At 43.8% G+C, this 20,228-nt stretch overlaps 1 protein-coding gene across 8 annotated transcripts in view; it reads right to left on the bottom strand.

Annotated features, from left to right (window-relative positions):
* Window positions 1-20,228, bottom strand: part of LOC112226939 (sodium- and chloride-dependent glycine transporter 1-like) — an 80,483-nt gene that overhangs the window by 12,768 nt on the left and 47,487 nt on the right. For 7 of the 8 annotated variants that reach the window (XM_042308382.1, XM_042308381.1, XM_042308380.1 and 4 more), the window contains 3 exons: window positions 3,620-3,776; window positions 2,251-2,382; window positions 1,061-1,346 (listed from right to left, as the gene is read on the bottom strand). In XM_042308382.1, the coding sequence (XP_042164316.1) occupies window positions 1,061-1,346; window positions 2,251-2,382; window positions 3,620-3,776 (575 nt within the window). Of the gene's footprint in view, window positions 1-1,060; window positions 1,347-1,736; window positions 1,743-2,250; window positions 2,383-3,619; window positions 3,777-20,228 lie in introns of those variants that run through there. The other variant, XM_042308385.1, reaches the window with a different exon arrangement.

Here is a 20,228-nt window from a genome sequence, read left to right as displayed (position 1 = left end):
ACAACTCCTTTCATGATATACTGACAGACAGCACCACCCGGACGGAAGGCTAAGCACAAAACATTTAGAAAGTCATTAACCAACCACACTGTTTCCTTTGAATGGGCCCTATTCTCAATGCTAGGGGTATAGAACAGCTACACTACTTCCCATGTAGTAAGAATCCAGATAATATTATTTTCTAGGAAAATATACTAAACATCTAATGGTGTGTACCTCAGACAGTGAACAATGAGTAATGCTTGGTGAAGGCTGGATGATTCATCGTAGGCCCGGATTAGCAAGGCAAACATGCCTGCCTGCTTGTTTTTTTTTCTGACTTGTTAAAATCAACTGAAGTATCTAGCATCTCAAACATTCCTTTACAGAGATACACAAACCCTCTTTTGTTAACCCATAGTCAAACATACTTTGTGTCAAAACACGTTGGGTGCTGCTTTACTGAACATACATGTATCGAGGAGTAATAGTGTGTATTAACCCTTGCAGTCTCTTTAATCTAGTACACCTGAGTCAGAGTCAGCCATGCCCACACCTTCCCACTCAGGTACTGTAGGGTTGAAAAATGACGGTAACTCCTAAAATTCCCAGGTTTTATCGAAATCCCAGTTGGAAATTCCTGGCATCAGAAAGGAATAAGCAGGAAATCTGGAATTCTCCGTCCAGGGCTTCTGGAAAACCTGGGAATTTTTCAACTGCACTCAGGTCTTTCTTCCAGCACTCAACAGATGGGAACGGATCTAGAATAGGGCCGGGACGATACCAGTATCGCAAAACTCATTAGTATCGTGGCAAGAAAACAAAACACAAATTAACCTTTTAAGGAAAACGTCTTTATGTTGCCATCCAGAGTCACGTTTAGTTATTTTCCAAGATAAAACACACAATATTTTACATACAGCAGGTTTTTAAAGGACCAAATAGTTTGCTTTGTGTTTTCATTTTTGCCTTGGAAAAAAATATTGCGATACAGGTATCGTCACAGCCCTAATCTAGAACAAGATCTTTTGGGATTCAAATAAGGATTGATAACTGACTCCGGGTCCGGGTTAGGCCTTACTTCCAGTACTCCTCGCTGGGGCTGGTCCTCTTGGTCTTATTGACCACCTCCACGGCGACCTCAGCGGCCCCGGTGACCAGGCTGCGGGTGACATTGGCCAGGGTGTTGTTGATGCCCGTGGGCGTCACCACACCGTTGCAGGTGGGCGTGTTCCAGGGGTTGTTGCAGTAGGTCCACGGCAGCAGGTTGGTCATGGAGGAGAAGAAATAGTAGAAGGCGATGCAGATCACCACGTTGTAGTAGATACCGATGTAGGTGGACACCACCATCATCCCGTAGCCCACACCTGATGCAGGAGAGGGATTGAAACAACATTAGAATGATACCAGGAGCTGAAGAGGTGAATGGACTTCTCTGACTGAAGTAATGTTTAAAAAAATAATTACATTAAGCATTCCGAGCAGACAATAAATGTTGCCATTTATTTTCCACCTTTCAGTTTCCTAAGCATGAGATACAGTCAGTGATTAGTTGGATGCCACTGACCAATAGCAATGACGTAATGCCAATCACCAACGGCAGCAGTGGTTGTTGGCTTGCCTTTGAACATGACTGACCAACGGCAGCAGTGGTTGTTGGCTTGCCTTTGAACATGACTGACCAACGGTAGCAGTGGTTGTTGGCTTGCCTTTGAACATGACTGACCAACGGCAGCAGTGGTTGTTAACTAGCTCACCTTTGAACATGACTGACCAACGGCAGCAGTGGTTGTTGGCCTGCCTTTAAACATGACTGACCAACGGCAGCAGTGGTTGTTAACTAGCTCACCTTTAAACATGACTGACCAACGGCAGCAGTGGTTGTTAACTAGCTCACCTTTGAACATGACTGACCAACGGCAGCAGTGGTTGTTAACTAGCTCACCTTTGAACATGACTGACCAACGGCAGCAGTGGTTGTTAACTAGCTCACCTTTGAACATGACTGACCAACGGCAGCAGTGGTTGTTGGCCTGCCTTTAAACATGACTGACCAACGGCAGCAGTGGTTGTTGGCCTGCCAGTGGTTTTAAACATGACTGACCAACGGCAGCAGTGGTTGTTAACCTGCCTTTGAACATGACTGACCAACGGCAGCAGTGGTTGTTAACTAGCTCACCTTTGAACATGACTGACCAACGGCAGCAGTGGTTGTTGGCCTGCCTTTAAACATGACTGACCAACGGCAGCAGTGGTTGTTAACTAGCTCACCTTTGAACATGGGACTAATCCTCCAGACCCCCAGGCATCCCTGGCTGGCGAACTGTCCGAAGGAGAGCTCCAGGAAGAACAGAGGGATCCCACAGAACACCAGCATTATGAAGTAGGGGAACATGAAGGCTCCTGTTAAACAACAATAACATGTGGGTCAGGTCAACAGTTAGTCAAGCCAAAACATTTGTATGAAATCGACTAGAATCCAGCTTTGTGTTATTTGAACCTTTAAACTTGTACTTATTGTAAGTATGCATATGTTAATTATTGCTCACAACCAATAGCTTACCTAATGGTCATTCAAATGAAAAATAAATCAATATACAGAAATTGGTATTCCGTGCTGTGACTATATCCTATTTATGCTACTTAATGCTCGGTGAGTGAGTGAGTGGATGGATTGTAAGGTCATGTTTGTGTCTAGAATATAATTATTTTTCATACATATAAAAGTTGTCATCCCCAGACATGGGCAATATCATATTTTTGCTACGCAATGCTCAGTGAATGAGCAGTCAAATGTTAAGGTCATGTTTGTGTCTAGAATAGAAAAATTGCCTAGCTCATATAGAAAAGTTGGCATCCCATGGCAATATCCTATTTCTGCAGCGTAATGCAGTGAGGGGTCAGATTGGAAGGAGAGATGTTTATGTCTATGCCAGCCAGAAGAGGTGAAAGAGGTGAGGGAGCATCAAACAGAGGGTGATGCTAAGCCAGGCAGCAATCCTCTGTCTGCTTGACTGGTTTAACGTGGGGGCCACTGGGGCCAATGGGTCTGGGGAATAACCTGTCCTCTGGGACTGTAGTCTGAAATCATGTGTTAGAGGAAAGACTGGAGATTGAGGAGCAGGCTGTCTGCGACACAAATAGCTTCCCTATAGTGCACAACTTTTGACCAGAGCATTCTTTTTTACCTATGAGCCTTGGTCAAAAGTAGTGCACAATATTGGGAATAGGGTGTCTTTTGGGACGTAGCCCAGGCCTCAGCAAGCTGATAGTCTACTGTGGTGTTATTACTGCAGAGCCTTGAGCTACACCAGTCCCCTTGGCTCTATACTCAGCTATGTCATTGTGTGACCTAATGCACAGGCTACTGCATCTGTGTGCCCTTCTATGGCGATCCCCGAACACAAAATGTATAGAAGACTAAAGACAAATGTAGGAGTGAAAACATTTGAATTGAGGGGGAATGAAGCCAAGAATGACTTGGATCCATTTGACACAATGTGAGGACCGTAAACTTAAACTTGACAACCTGCTACTTTGATTGCTTTTTAAAACACTGCAAAATGTATTGTGGATAAACTAGAATGTATTGCTGTCATTACTACTATATAATCAGTGTGTTGTGAGTGTGAAGACGTACCTCCTCCATTTCTGTAGCAGAGGTAGGGGAACCTCCATACGTTTCCCAAGCCCACAGCATAGCCCACGCTGGTGAGGATAAACTCTATCTGGTTCCCCCAGTTCCCTCTCCTGGAGTTCTTATCTGTCTTCACGGGTTCCCCTGGAACAGCTCCATTCTAGAACACAAAGAGAGAAGAACGTTAGAGATGTTTGAACGTTAAGGGAGACCTGTATTTAGTCTACCTCCAGGCTGGAGTGGGTAGGCGATTCACTCAATGAGACACAACTCAAGGAATAAGCCTGTCGGTCAACTACCTACATTTCGCTGAATGTACAGGTCCGAGGTGCACTTTGCACCAATATTGAACACAAACCAGTGTGAAATAGGCTACTGTACTAGTGAATAGTGCTGCAGTGTAGATGCCCAACACCAAAAGGTCTTGGTGGCATGTCCAGTAATGAGGCTAACACTGTGGATGGCAAAATGCACAAATCATTTAATTCTAGAGTACTTTACTTTTGTCCAGTTACAGGCCTAGTTCTACATTGCATGTTAGAACTCTGTAGTCGAGGTGGGCGCATTGGTGCAAACTTGATTTGAACTGAAATTGTTGTTGTGTGTCCAAAATCAACATTTGGTCTTGTCGTCCTGATTTGCAGTTTCTTCCCTCCATCTGTTGGTGTCAGATGGTCCTCGTTCTGACCTGACCTCCTCACTAACCCCAAAAGTTCACTACTGAGACTGCTACGTTCATCTGACTAACTAACTCACACAGTCAGAGCAGCACATGTTCCCTCCCATGACACCACAGAACCATTAATAACTATTCAACATGTTATAGTTTCAATACAACTCATTCAGGTAAATGTTATACTACCTTAATCATACACGTGACAAAGGTTTGGATTGCTGTGGGTTTTTGGATTTGTGGTGTCTCCTGGAGTGCACTGTTGGATATTATGTGCAGTCAGAGGGATATGAAAAGCTAAGTACACACGCAGGCACGAGGAACAAAAACACACACACGCGGTCTAACGGCACCATCTGAGCTCCCCGGGCCATTGCTCCCAGCAGAGTCGGCTTCACGCAGGCAAACAACTTATTCATCATCAAAAGACAAACAAAACAACTGAAAAATCCCATATTTTTGTGATTGCCCCCTAGTGATGTTTGGAGTCTAGTTGCACCCAAATGTTACATTTAAAACAAAGTTAACCTTTTTCACAAGAATCCCCAACCCCTCTGTGTTGAATTGTAAACGAAAGAGGGGATAAATAATACAATATCACCAAACAAAACTCTTGCATATCAATAACATTATTACAGCCAAAATGTCCTGGCTGGCCATTGAGTTTGTGAGATGTGCACACCTGTGCGCGTGCGTGGGAAAGTGTGTGTGGAGGCTGCTCTCCTCAGTGTGATGCCTGTGTGCGTGTGGTGTGTGTTTTAACTGGTGTGTGTTTTAGCTGAGCGTCTGAAGGAGGAGCACACCTGTTCAGTGCGAGGCGAGGGCAGGGCAGCTGTACAGCTGTTAGGGCCCAGGGTGGAATGAGAGTCTAGCCAACCCACACAACACAACATGGCAGACAGATTGGGTTGCTACAAGTTGCCTGCTGACCGGCTGGCCTCCCACCTCCAGCTCTCCCACCTGTGAGAAGCCAAGTCTGTCAACACATGATGCAACTCATAAACTCAGCAAAAAAAGAAACATCCTCTCACTGTCAACTGCGTTTATTTTCAGTAAACTTAACATGTGTAAATATTTGTATGAACAGAACAATATTCAACAACTGAGACATAAACTGAACAAGTTCCACAGACATGTGACTAACATAAATGGAATAATGTGTCCATGAACAAAGGGGGGGTTCAAAATCAAAAGTAACAGTCAGTATCTGGTGTGGCCACCAGCTGCATTAAGTACTGCAGTGCATCTCCTCCTCATGGACTGCACCAGATTTGCCAGTTCTTGCTGTGAGATGTTACCCCACTCTTCCACCAAGGCACCAGCAAGTTCCTGGACATTTCTGGGGGGAATGGCCCTAGCCCTCACCCTCCGATCCAACAGGTCCCAGACGTGCTCAATGGGAATGAGATTCAGGCTCTTCGCTGGCCATGGCAGAACACTGACATTCCTGTCTTAAATAAAATCATGCACAGAACGAGCAGTATGGCTGGTGGCATTGTCATGCTTGAGGGTCATGTCAGGATGAGCCTGCAGGAAGGGTACCACATGAGGGAGGAGGATGTCTTCCCTGTAACGCACAGCATTGAGATTGCCTGCAATGACAACAAGCTCAGTCCGATGATGCTGTGACACATCGATCCAGACCATGATGGACCCTCCACCTCCAAAATCGATCCCACTCCAGAGTACAAGCCTCGGTGTAACGCTCATTCCTTCCACGATAAACGCAAATCCGACCATCACCCCTGGTGAGACAAAACCGCGACTCATCAGTGAAGACCACTTTTTGCCAGTCCTGTCTGGTCCAGCAACTGTGGGTTTGTGCCCATAGGTGACGTTGTTGTCGGTGTTGTCTGGTGAGGACCTGCCTTACAACAGGCCTACAAGCCCTCAGTCCAGTCTGAGCACTGATGGAGGGATTGTGCGTTCCAGGTATAACTCGGGCAGTTGTTGTTGCCATCCTGTACCTGTCCCGCAGGTGTGATGTTCGGATGTACCGATCCCGTGCAGGTGTTGTTACACATGGTCTGCCACTGCGAGGACGATCAGCTGTCCGTCCTGTCTCCCTGTAGCACTGTTTTAAGCATCTCACAGTACGGACACTGCAATTTATTGCCCTGGCCACATATGCAGTCCTCATGCCTCCTTGCAGCATGCCTAAAGCACGTTTACGCAGATGAGCAGGGACCCTGGGCATCTTTCTTTTGGTGTTTTTCAGAATCAGTAGAAAGGCCCCTTTAGTGTCCTAATTTTTCGTAACTGTGACCTTAATTGGCTACCGTCTGTAAGCTGTTAGTGTATTAACGAGGTGCATGTTGATTAATTGTTTATGGTTCATTGAACAAGCATGGGAGACACTATTTAAACCCTTTACAATGAAGATCTGTGAAGTTATTTTGATTTTTACGAATTATCTTTGAAAGACAGGGTCCTGAAAAGGGGACATTTCTTTTTTTTGCTGAGATTAGTTCACTCATAGTACCATACTCAGCACATAAAACGTAAAAACGTTGACTTAAAATGCTCTACATAGGCTTATCCAAGCATTGATGCGACTTGATTCCATACATGAGGCATTATTTGTAAACTATAGAGATAACATTATAACTCCTGTCCACTTCACTATCTGTTCTGATTCTCTCTCCAGGCTGTCTCTCTTACCTGGCTATTAGGTTGTGTCCCAAATATCACCTTATTCTATACGCCCTATGGGGCCTGGTCAAAAGCAGAGCACTAAATAGGCAATGGTGTGACAGACCGCCCGATTCAGATCCACACACTCTCTGCCCTTTCCATCCCATCCACACCGCACGCCCAGCTGGGCCCATCTGCCTTTTACGTAAGCTGCACACATTCTCTTCTCTCGCTCTCTCTCTTCTTCTCTCTGAGGGGCCCTTCCAAATCAGTGGCCTCGGCCCCAGCCTTACTCCCAATGTCCTGCCTGGCCTGCCTACTTCCAGCGCACTGCACACAGGTGCACCCCATGAGAGAGAGAGGGAAAGAATATAGGGGGGGGCAGAGAGAGAGAGCGAGAAAGATATAGGGAGGGGGGAGAGGGACAGAGAAAGACAGACAGACTTGAATTGTGCAAGGAAGGGAGAGGGTGAGTAAAGACGATTCACATTCAGTGCTAAGACATGGGCAAATACAGTGCATTTAGAAAATATTCAGACCCCTTGACTTTTTTCACATTTTCTTATGTTATAGTCTTATTCTAAAATTGATTAAATTGTCTCCCCATCAATCTACGCACACTACCCCATAATGACAAAGCAAAAACAAGTTTTGATTTTTTTTGTGCTAATTTATAAAAAATAAAAATATCACATTTACATAAGTAAATAGGTGATTACAGCCTCAAGTCTTCTTGGGTATGATGCTACAAGCTTGGCACACCTGTATTTGGGGAGTTTCTCCCATTCTTCTCTGCAGATCCTCTCAAGCTCTGTCAGGTTGGATGGAGAGTCACTGCACAGCTATTTTCAGGTCTCTCCAGAGATGTTTGATCGGGTTCAAGTCCGGGCTCTGGCTGGGCCACTCAAGGGCATTCAGAGACTTGTCCCGAAACCCACTCCTACATTGTCTTGGCTGTTATGCTTAGGGTCGTTGTCCTGTTAAAAGGGGAAGCTTCGCCTAGTCTGAGGTCCTGAGCACTCTGGAGCAGGTTTTCATCAAGGATCTCTCTGTACTTTGCTCTATTCATCTTTCCCTTGATCCTGACTAGTCTCCCAGTCCCTGCCGCTGAAAAACATACCCAAACCATGATGCTGCCACCAGCATGCTTCCCCGAAGGGATGGTGCCAGGTTTCCACCAGGCGTGATGCTTGGCATTCAGGCCAAAGAGTTCAATCTTGGTTTCATCAGACTAGAGAATCATGTTTCTCATGGTCTGAGACTCCTTCAGGTGCCTTTTGGCAAACTCCAAGCAGGCTGTTGTGTGCCTTTTACTAAGGAGTGGCTTCCGTCTTGTCACTCCACCATAAAGGCCTGATTGGTGGAGTCCTGCTGAGATGGTTGTCCTTCTGGAAGCTTCTCATATCTCCACAACTCTGGAGCTCTGTCAGAGTGACCATCGGGTTCTTGGTCACCTCCCTGACCAAGGCCATTATCTCCTGATTGCTCAGTTTGGCCAGAAATAATATTTATGTTATAAATGTTTTATACATTTGCAAAAAAATTCTAAAAACCTTTCTTCGCCTTGTCATTATGGGGTATTGTGTGTAGATTGATGAGGAAAAACATGTATTGAATAAATTTTTGAATAAGGCTGTAACGTAACAAAAATGTGGAAAAAGGGAATGGGTCTGAATACTTTCCGAATGCAGTGGAAATACACTCAGGTGATAGTTCTGAAATGACTACTGGGCTAGGTCTCAAATGAGTCGGTCTGATTATGGGTCATTTGGTGCTAACATGGCTTTTTGGGTTGTCATGCTAATACACGGTTATTTTCAGTTCTGCTGAAAGCAAATAAAAATATAGCCAAATTAATTTGATCAAACCTGCCTAGGTCTTGGTCCAAATAACTTAAACATGACTAAAACACGCACGGACCAATGCACTCTACCATTCCAGCTAATTTGATGGACAGTGGCACACACCTAACAAAGCATGGCCAATGACAGCTGTGACCCTGTCATGGTGATAGACATGCTCCATCTTCACTTGAGTGTAAACCCAACCTAGGGCCTGACCAGAGTCCCAGAGAAGCAGCTTGCTACTACAGTACACACAGTATAGTAGATGAGACCTGATTTGGATGCCATACTGCCAACAGGAAAAGACAGAATTGTGTCTGTTATTGTAAAGCTCCAGCCTACAAGGCCGGCTGGCGGCCCAGAGCTCCCTGGCATTTACTGACAACCCCTGCCTGCATCCTCACTAGGCATGCAACCATCACAAGTCATTATGTAGCCCACTTCGCCGCGATGAGCAGCAATATTCCCTAAAATTGGACTGTTTACTTGCCTGAGAGTGAGACATAACACGTTTTACCTAAACTTTGTTCGTTGTGCCAAGAACTATTTGAAGGACTGGCCTGAATGACTGAGTGATAGGCTATGAACTACAGTTTAAGGATACAACTCATTTTCATTTAATACAAGATCAGCAAGTGGCGGAAAAGGGGAAGAGGAGATTGAGAACGAAAACAAAACATAGCGTTTTACACTACTATGTATGAGAGATGTTTTAGCACTGCACAATTCCATGTTGCACTGTACATGGGGGGAGATTGTGCGTGTTCACTTATCATAGCTGAGTACACACATGCCTCGCACACACACACACACGCACGCGCACACACACACCAGAAGACCTTAACACACTTCCGCACATGTACCCCAGCACCTGATTCACACAGCTAGTTACCTCCTGTTCCATCACTATTATTGGGGACTGTAGACTGCTGACCATAACTGAATGAACAATACTGACAAACCATCAAATCTGCCTGTATGTACAGTGCATTCTGAAGATATTCAGACCCCTTGACTTTTTCCACATTATCTTACGTTACAGTCTTATTCTAAAATGGGTATAACAACAACAACAAAATCCTCAATCTACACACAATAGCCCATAATAACAAAGCAAAAACGGGTTTTCATAATTTTTTGCTAATTTCTTAAAAATAAATGGAAATACCACATTTACATAAGTATTCAGACCCTTTACTCAGTGCTTTGTTGAAGCACCTTTGGCATCGATTACAGCCTTCAGTCTTCTTGGGTATGACGCTACAAGCTTGGCACACCTGTATCTGGGGAGTTTCTTCCATTCTTCTCTACAGATCATTTCAAGCTCTGTCAGGTTGGATGGGGTGCATTGCTACACAGCTATTTTCAGGTCTCTCCAGAGATGTTCAATCAGGTTCAAGTCCGGGCACGGGCTCGGCCACTCAAAGAGATTCAGAGACTTGTCCCGAAGCCACTCCTGCGCTGTCTTGGCTGTGTACTTAGGGTCGTTGTCCTGTTGGAAGGTGAATCTTCGCCCCAGTCTGAGGTTCTGAGCGCTCTGGCGCATGTTTTCATCAAGGATCTCTCTGTACTTTTTCATTTTTCCATCGATCCTGACTAGTCTCCCAGTCCCTGCCGCTGAAAAACATACCCAAACCATGATGCTGCCACCACCATGCTTCACCATAGGGATAGCGCCAGGTTTCCCCCAGATATGACACTTGGCATTGAGGCCAAAGAGTTCAATCTTGGTTTCATCAGAACAGAGAATCTTGTTTCTCATGGTTTGAGAGTACTTTATAGTGGTGTAACGGATCGTAGTTGATCCATACAACGATCCGTACGGATCACCGCCCACGGTTCGGCACGCATGTGAACCACGGAGCAATTGCATAGTTTAACCATCATAGTGTGAAATACAGTTCTACTGCCACTGTTACTTTTTAAAGTCATAATTCTCTAAATCTCGATGCAGAGTTGCAATGAAAAGATAAAGACAAGACAGATGTGTGCGGTGTTTTACTCTGAAGCCTGAAGGTTGATCTGATTATTTATTAAAAGCAGTTTTGTGTACTGTTCACGTGAACGGGGCCAGTTGAATCCCGACGAATCAATCCTGGATGCTCGCGTTGCAAAAAGCCAAGAAGACTAAAGAGCAGTGACAGCCATGGCTAGCGGAGGAGCTGAAGAACTGGAAAAGCCTCCCGCTTCATTTGAGTCTCATGTATGGGAGCATTTTGGTTTCCCTGTCAAATATGATGAAGGAAGAAGGGTGGTGGACAACACCATTACGGTGTGTAGGCATTGTGCCACAAGAAATCCGTATGATCATGGAGATACATCGAGTGTGGCCACACATTAAAGCGTCATCACCCTGGTGTGTCAGTGACCGGAGCCAACTCAGCCAAGAATCTACAACGTCTCACCACGGCATTTAAGCAGCCCTTTGCTGCAGAATTAGACCGGGCTGAAGCCATCACAAAATCTATTGGTATGTTTATCGTTGCAGACATGAGGCCATACTCTGTTGTGGAAAACAAAGTGTCGCATACCCACTTTCAGTATGAAGATCGTGCCAGATCTTTATGAACAGGAAAATATCAAAACTATCAACAAAGTATCCAAGGCATCCTCTGTTGCCCTCACCACATACGGGTGGACCTCCAGGGCAACGGAAAGCTACATGACTGTGACTGCTCACTACACACCACATACGGGTGGACCTCCAGGGCAACAGAAAGCTACGTGACTGTGACTGCTCACTACACCACAGAGGAGTGGGCGATGCGAAGTCCGGTGCTACAGACATGCCCCCTCTATGAGAGTCACACAGGCACAAATCTGGTGCAGGTACTGCTAGAAGCAGTAGCAGAGTGGAAGCTAGAGAGGCCCAATAGCAATATCCCAATCACTACAGATAATACCAAGAACCAAGAAAATGCAGTGATAGAAGCATCTTCACAAGGTCCTTTGCTGTTTTTCTGGGATTGATTTGCACTTTATTTACCAAAGTACATTCATCTCTAGGAGACAGAACGAGTCTCCTTCCTGAGCGGTATGACAGCTGGGTGGTCCCATGGTGTTTATACTTGCGTACTATTGTTAGTACAGATGAACATGTGACCTTCAGGTGTTTGGAAATTGCTCCCAAGAATGAACCAGATTTGTGGAGGTCTACAATTATTTTCCCTGTGGTCTTGGCTGATTTCTTTTGATTTTCCCATGATGTCAAGCAAAGAGGCACTGAGTTTGAAGGTAAGCCTTGAAATACATCCACAGTTACACCTTCAATTGACTCAAATGATGTAAATTAGCCTACCAGAAGCTTCTAAAGTCATTACATATTTTTCTGGAATTTTCCAAGTTGTTTAAAGGCACATTCAACTTAATGAAAGTAAACTTCTGACCCACTGGAATTGTGATACAGTTAGTTATAAGTGAAGTAATCTGTCTGTAAACAATTGTTGTAAAAATGACTTGTGTCATGCACAAAGTAGATGTCCTAACCGACTTGCCAAAACTATAGTTTGTTAACAAGACATTTGTGGAGTGGTTGAAAAACGAGTTTTAATGACTCCAACCTAAGTGTATGTAAACCTCCGACTTTAACTGTATAAGCTCAGGTCTGCTTTGCTTTCTTTCCTTTTTACTTGTTTTTGCTGATGTGGACACGGGCTATTTTTACATTCACTATTGTTCATAGGAAGAAGGTATCATGCCTCATATTGCACTTTACTTAACAATTGAGTATTGAATATTTTATTTTAAGATTCTATTTAAACATTGAAAAGTTCCTTGTTCTTTATGTAATAAATGGAAAGCAAAGTTATATTTGTTATATTTGTCTCCCTCTTTTTTTTGTTGCTGATTCGAAAAATTATCCGATCCGTGACTCAAAACAGTGATCCAATCCTAACCGTGAGTTTTGTGTTGCACCAGTAGTCCTTTAGGTTCCTTTCGGCAAACTCCAATTGGGATGTCATGTGTCTTTTACTGAGGAGTCATATTTACATATTTACCAGACCTATGCCAAAGAGCTGAATAAGAATCCATCAAACAATATCTACTGTACATGTGGCCTACAGTTACTTTACAGCCTTATTCTAAAATATATTAAACAAAACATTTTCCTCATCAATCTAGACACAATACCTCCTAATGATGAAGCAAAAACAGATCATATATATATATATTTTTTAAAGTATTCAGACCCTTTGCTACGAGACTTGAAAGGCACACACCTGTCTATATAAAGGTCCCACAGCTGACAGTGCATGTCAGAGCAAAACCCAAGCCATGAGGTAAAAGGAATCCTGTTTCCATTGATCATCCTTGAGATATTTCTAAAACTTCATTGGAGTCCATCTGTGGTAAATTCCATTGATTGGACATGATTTGGAAAGGATTTGAAAAAAAAAAACAAGCCACGAGGTCGAATGAGTTCTCCATAGAGTTCCAAAACAGGATTGTGTTGAGGCACAGATTTGGGGACGGGTACCAAAACATTTCTGCAGCATTGAAGGTCCCCAAGAACACAGTGGCCTCCATCATTCTTTAATTGAAGAAATTTGGAATCACCAAGACTCTTCCGAGAGCTAGCCTCCTGGCCAAACTGAGAAATCGAGGAAGAAGGGCCTCGAGTGACCAGGAACCCAATGGCCACTCCGACAGAGCTCCAGAGTTCCTCGGTGGAGATGGGAAAACCTTCCAGGAGGACAACCATCTCTGCAGCACTACACCAATCAGGCTTTTATGGTAGAGTGGCCAGACGGAAGCCTCTCCCCAGTAAAAGCACATGACATCCCACTTGGAGTTTGTCAAAAGGCACCTAAAGACTCTCAGACCATCAGAAACAGATTATTTGGTCTGATGAAACCAAGATTGAACTATTTGGCCTGAATGCCAAGCATCACGTCTGGAGGAAAACTGGCTCCATCCCTGCAGTGAAGCATGGTGGTAGCAGCATCATGCTGTGGGGATGTTTTTCAGTGGCAAGGACTGAGAAACTGGTCAGGATTCAAGGGAAAGATGAACGGAGCAAAGTACTGAGAGATCCTTGATGAAAACCTGCTCCAGCAGGACCTCAGACTGGGGCAAAGGTTCACCTTCCAACAGGACAATGACCATAAGCACACATCCAAGACAACGCGGGAGTGGCTTCGGGACAAGTCTCTGAATGTCCTTGAGAGGCCCAGCCAGAGCCTGGACTTGAACCAGATCGAAGAGTTCTGGAGAGACCTGAAAATACCTGTGCTGCAATGCTCACTATCCAACCTGACAGAGCTTGAGAGGACCTGCAGTGAAGAATGGGAGAAACTCCCCAGATACAGGTGTGCCAAGCTTGTAGCGTCATACCCAAGAAAACCAGAGGCTGTAATTGCTGCTAAAGGCGCTTCAACAAAGTACTGAGTAAAAGGGTCTGAATACTTACGTAAATGTGATATTTCTTCTTTTTTTGTGCCGAAATGTCTAAAAACCTGTTTTTGCTTTGTCATCATGGGGTATATTGTGCAGACTGGCAAAGGGGAAAAACAATTTAATGCATTTTATAATAAGGCTTTAACGTAACAAAATGTGGAAAAAGTCAAGGGGTCTGAATACTTTCCGAATGCGCTGTACGTTGGCATAAGCTACACAGTTTACGTGAATTGTGAAGCTTGCTACTCTCGCACAAAAATATCACGCAGTTGAAGGACGTTCCCTGTGTGATTTGGGCTTCATGTAGCTAGGCCAAATCTAAAATGCCTTTAGAAAAACTTATATTTAAAAAATATGTTTAAAAACAACAACGAAACATGTGCGGCTGTTGGTTTGAAACTTTTTCAATAAAAAGTTTTTAAATTTTTTATCCCGTTATTGCTCAGAAGGGAAGACTTCCATCAATAGAACACCCCCCTAACAACTCTCACATTGGAAGCTCAGTAGCCTAACACTCCTTCCACCATCCATTCTAACGGAGTTTGAATGTCATTTGAAAATAACTGAAGCTGATAAAAGACCAGGTTGTTATCGAACTTCAAATCAAAGTCAACCAAGAGTGACTAATACAGTCATTCCAATACCAATGTTTTAAAGTGGCACACGTAGATACCCTAGCTAACTAACTAACTTCACTTTGGGAGTAAACACGGGTGGGTTCAGTTGTACTCAACTGTGATTAAATAGACCTGGATCCTCAATGTCCTCAAAGGCAGCATTATAAAATGTATGTGAGGTGAAAGTAATTCAACTAAAGACAGCGAGACTGTGGCTTCTCACCCGGCTAGCGGAGGGCCACATTCCTCCAGATCCCATTGGGCATGGTGTGAATACCTACTTTCCATGGTTGATTAATTAAGTGTAATGGTGAGTTGTCAGGAAAGGCAGGGGAAAATTGGGCCCAGTCACAGCAAATGGGGTGCTTTGATGGCCTCCCAGAAGCAGGGGTCATCTCTGGGTTACATCACTCAAGCACTGCTTACAGTCACAATCACATCAAGATCCCCTGGGTAGCTGGCTGGAAGAGCTGATCCTATAGGCTACTGCATCATGGACAGCAAAACATGCCTTTCAATCATTAAACTAGGACTTTGTTTAGAATATCTGATAAAGTGTGCTTTAAAAGTTATTGAAAGTCGTATCTTGGTCATACCGAATTTTGATTGAATTTCAAATTGTAGATATACATTTTTAATCAAATATTTGGATTGACAGTTTAACAGTTTTCTCCCCAAAAGCAACACATCAAATTTGAAAATAAAAACAAGCCATATGCAAATTATTAGGCAAATAATCTGTACCAACCCATATCTCCTTAACTTTAATAAACAACTATATAATTCAATTAAATATCCAATCACAAAAAAATCCCAATGAGACAGCATCAATTGTAGGCCCATATTATATTAAAAATACAAACTGAATGGATAAATACAAATCCCACAATACACTATGAATTGTTATGTCATCCAAGTACACCCCCCCCCCCAAAAAAAATAGGCCTACATTCCAAAAACACTGCAATAGCCTTACCTTAAAAAGTTCCATAGTAACTGTTGGTCAACATACCCCTTATACTTAGGTGTCTGGTTAGACTGTAAACTCTCCTTCCAGACCCATATCAAACATCTCCAATCCAAAGTTAAATCTAGAATTGGCTTCCTATTTCGCAACAAAGCATCCTTCACTCATGCTGCCAAACATACCCTTGTAAAACTGACCATCCTACCAGTCCTCGACTTTGGCGATGTCATTTACAAAATAGCCTCCAATACCCTACTCAACAAATTGGATGCAGTCTATCACAGTGCAATCCGTTTTATCACCAAAGCCCCATATACTACCCACCATTGCGACCTGTACGCTCTCGTTGGCTGGCCCTCGCTTCATACTCGTCGCCAAACCCACTGGCTCCATGTCATCTACAAGACCCTGCTAGGTAAAGTCCCCCTTATCTCAGCTCGCTGGTCACCATAGCATCTCCCACCTGTAGCACACGCTCCAGCAGGTATATCTCTCTAGTCACCCCCAAAACCAATTCTTTCTTTGGCCGCCTCTCCTTCCAGTTCTCTGCTGCCAATGACTGGAACGAACTACAAAAATCTCTGAAACTGGAAACACTTATCTCCCTCACTAGCTTTAAGCACCAACTGTCAGAGCAGCTCACAGATTACTGCACCTGTACATAGCCCACCTATAATTTAGCCCAAACAACTACCTCTTTCCCAACTGTATTTAATTTTTATTTATTTATTTATTTTGCTCCTTTGCACCCCATTATTTTTATTTCTACTTTGCACATTCTTCCATTGCAAAACTACCATTCCAGTGTTTTACTTGCTATATTGTATTTACTTTGCCACCATGGCCTTTTTTGCCTTTACCTCCCTTCTCACCTCATTTGCTCACATTGTATATAGACTTGTTTATACTGTATTATTGACTGTATGTTTGTTTTACTCCATGTGTAACTCTGTGTCGTTGTATCTGTCGAACTGCTTTGCTTTATCTTGGCCAGGTCGCAATTGTAAATGAGAACTTGTTCTCAACTTGCCTACCTGATTAAATAAAGGTAAAATAAAAATAAATAAAAAATACACACCAATGGACTTCCTGTGGCTGAGCAACTTGAGTATCTGACTTATACTTAGGGAGGGTCTACCAGTGGTGTAACCATTAGTCAAAAATGTTTTGCAACAGAAACCGTTTACTCCAAATGGAAAACATCCCTTCCCATTTTGTTCCGTTTGGTTCTGTTTGGTTCCTAGTGAACACACCCTAGGGCTCCATGTTGCATCTAGCTACCCTTGCCTAGGAGTCTGGGGTGCAGTAGGAGTGGTTTCCAAGTCAGGAACCAAGTTCTAGGCAAAACAGCTAGTGACTAGCAACTACATCCTGTTTGTTGCAGTTAGACTTTTTTGGGAGGGAGGGGTTGATTTAAAAATGCAAGACAGCATTAGGCTAATTAATATCTATGAGTAATTGCCTTGACAGTTGACAATGTTAGTAGTTAAGTTGCAACTAGTCTCGGGTTGTCAGACTCATGTTCAAATCCAATACCTGGATGGATTTCTGCAGATAAAACAAAGGATTGCATGGCTGAGAGCTATAGACGCTCCTATAGAAAAAACTGTCCGTGTTAATTTGTGCAGACAACCAGGTCTCGCTTCAGCCACGCGGATCGCTTAACTAGATAATTAAATTACTGTGCACTGGGCATGGCCGTTAAGTGATGCGGGAGACAGCCTACGGAACTATTGGCCAAAGCAAGCTGTTCACCTCCACCTCGCTCCCACAGTGAGAACCAACCGCACATACACTTAGAGAATCCTTTAATCACACACATACTGTATAGACAAACACACACCTTATCCCATCTCATCCCCAGATCCATCCCCCTCTCTCCCTAACAAAAATATTCAGTTGACATCAAATATATCATAAACTCCTTTTTCATGACAATTCACCCAGCAATACTTTGAACTCCATCGCGGTTGACAAAGCAGTCAGCTACATGTAACTGACCACACTGCTCAACCATGAATGAGCATTGTTCTTTGGTCATCATTTGACAGTATAGCTTTGAGCTACAGTACACTTTAAAACAGACATCCCATGTTATTCCAGAAAACTGACAATGTAGACATCAGACAAGGCAGACTACATTTACAGTAGTGTTTGACAAAAACTTAAAGGCTGACTTTACCAATTCAATTCAAGGCAGGGTGAGGCAATTTAAAGAGTCTTCATCATTATAACAATACTCTCGAGAATTTCAGGATTACATAAATTGACCCAGTTTAGTCTCTCCTTAAACAAGAGAAGAAAAAAAGCATGCAATACTGTATGATAAGGACATAAACATCTTAAAAGTTTGTTAGCATCAGGTCCTGACAGCCTCCCTTCATCACTCACACGAGGTCTGGTTTAGTACGCTGGGAGCAGGGGAGGTCAGTTTATCATTTTAAATAAAACCACAGATATTATTTGGGGTTTAGTTCAGCCAGTACCCAATAGACAATAACATGCAGGTAAGCACATCAACTAGACTAACTATGCTGAATTATAGAGAGCTTCTCAATGAGATGACTGGAAGTCTAACATCACTTTGAGAGTGTGCTGGGCCTATCAACATCTGCACCAATGACATTTCAAAAATATCTTCAGCCAACTACATCCTAGATGTGTTGCACAATCTGTTTGTAAGATGTTTAGCTGAGAGAGATGACCATTCAACCCAAAAATCAGGTTGAGAGGAGATGGAGACTTCTCTTTCCATGCTTTTTCCTTCCATTCGTGACAGTCCTAAATCTGAGCCTCTTCCAAGCCGTGCTCCCTGTCTCCAGGGCATGGTCTGTCATATCATTAACAACACTGCACCGTAGATCACGACACTGAGCTGTGGTAGAGAAGTCATGAGACTCTACTGCATGCTAGGGTACTCTATTTCAAGTTCCTAGGCCATTCACACTGAACCTGACCTGCCAATTTATGTGTCCCAAATGGCACCCTGTTCCCTATGGCCACTGGTCAAAAGAAGTGCACTACATAGGGAATAGGGTGCCATTTTGGACTCATCCAATGCCTCCAAAGGTCCGGAGCCTGAGGAAATAGAGCAGTACAACCAACCTTCTAGTCACCTAGCTCTCACACACTTAACACACTGACACACTTCTCTTGAACCTATTAAACCTTATTCTTTCATGTCTGCACCAAATACGGGATTTGAATAAGCACAGGACCATCTAATCGGAAAGACCTATGTTTTGATGATGGTCCACTGTGGTAAACTCAGAGTAAAGAGTGATAAATCCCCTTTCATCATGCAGCTGTCGTCAGCAGCCATAGCACTTTTAGCACAGACCAATTGCCAGCAAGTCATCCAGAGGAAATGCACTCACTGACATCCAGGCTAATCAACCACTCAAAACATCAATGCTTAGAATGGAATGACACCCAACTAGTAACTGAATCCACTTCACAACATCCAGTGGAGACAAAAGAAGTCCCATATGGCCTTTTCAAACGAAGTCTGTTATATTCCACAAAAAAATAGGAAGAGTGCCTCACTGTTAGAGTATGCACGTTGAACATCTCATTCTATAAGCATGGGCATTAATATGGAGTTGGTCCCCCCTTTGCTGCTATAACAGCCTCCACTCATCTGGGAAGGCTTTCCACTAGGTGTTTGCTGCAGGGACTTGCATCCATTCAGCCACAAGAGCATTAGTGAGGTCGGACACTGATGTTGGGCGATTAGGCCTGGCTCGCAGTCGGCGTTCCAATTCATTGCCAAAGGTGTTAGATGGAGTTGAGGTCAGGGCTCTGTGCAGGCCAGTCAAGTTCTTCCACACCGATTTTGACAAACCATTCCTGTATGGACCTCACTGTGCACAGGGGCATTGTCATGCTGAAACAAGAAAAGGCCTTCCCCAAACTGTTGGAACAAAGTTGAGTAAAGTACAGAATCGTCTAGAATGTCATTGTATGCTGTTGTGTTAAGATTTCCCTTTACTGGAGCTAAGAGGCCTAACCCGAACCATGAAAAACAGCCCCAGACCATTATTCCTCCTCCACCAAACTTTACAGTTGGCACTATGCACTGGGGCTTGTAGCGTTTTCCTGGCATCTGCCAAACCCAGATTCGTCCATCGGACTGCCAGATGGTGAAGGGTGACTCATCCCTCCAAAGAATGCGTTTCTACTGCTCCAGAATCCAATGACGGCAAGCTTTACCCCACTCCAGCCGATGCTTGGCATTGCGTATGGTGATCTTAGGCTTGTGCAGCTGCTCGGCCATGGAAAGCTGCTCGACCATTTCATGAATCTCCCGACAAACCGTTATTGTGCTGACATTGTTTCCAGAGGCAGTTTGAAACTCGGTAGTGAGTGTTGCAACCAAGGACAGACAGTTTTTACGCACTTCAGTCCTCGGCGGTCCTGTTCTGTGAGCTTGTGTGGCCTACCGGTTCATGGCTGAGCCGTTTTCGCTTCTAGACGTTTC

The sequence above is a fragment of the Oncorhynchus tshawytscha genome, linkage group LG28 (assembly GCF_018296145.1).
Source record: "Oncorhynchus tshawytscha isolate Ot180627B linkage group LG28, Otsh_v2.0, whole genome shotgun sequence".
In the NCBI taxonomy this organism is placed as follows: domain Eukaryota; kingdom Metazoa; phylum Chordata; class Actinopteri; order Salmoniformes; family Salmonidae; genus Oncorhynchus; species Oncorhynchus tshawytscha.
The sequence above is the reverse complement of the archived record's forward strand: the minus strand, read 5'-3'. Positions and strand labels throughout refer to the sequence as shown.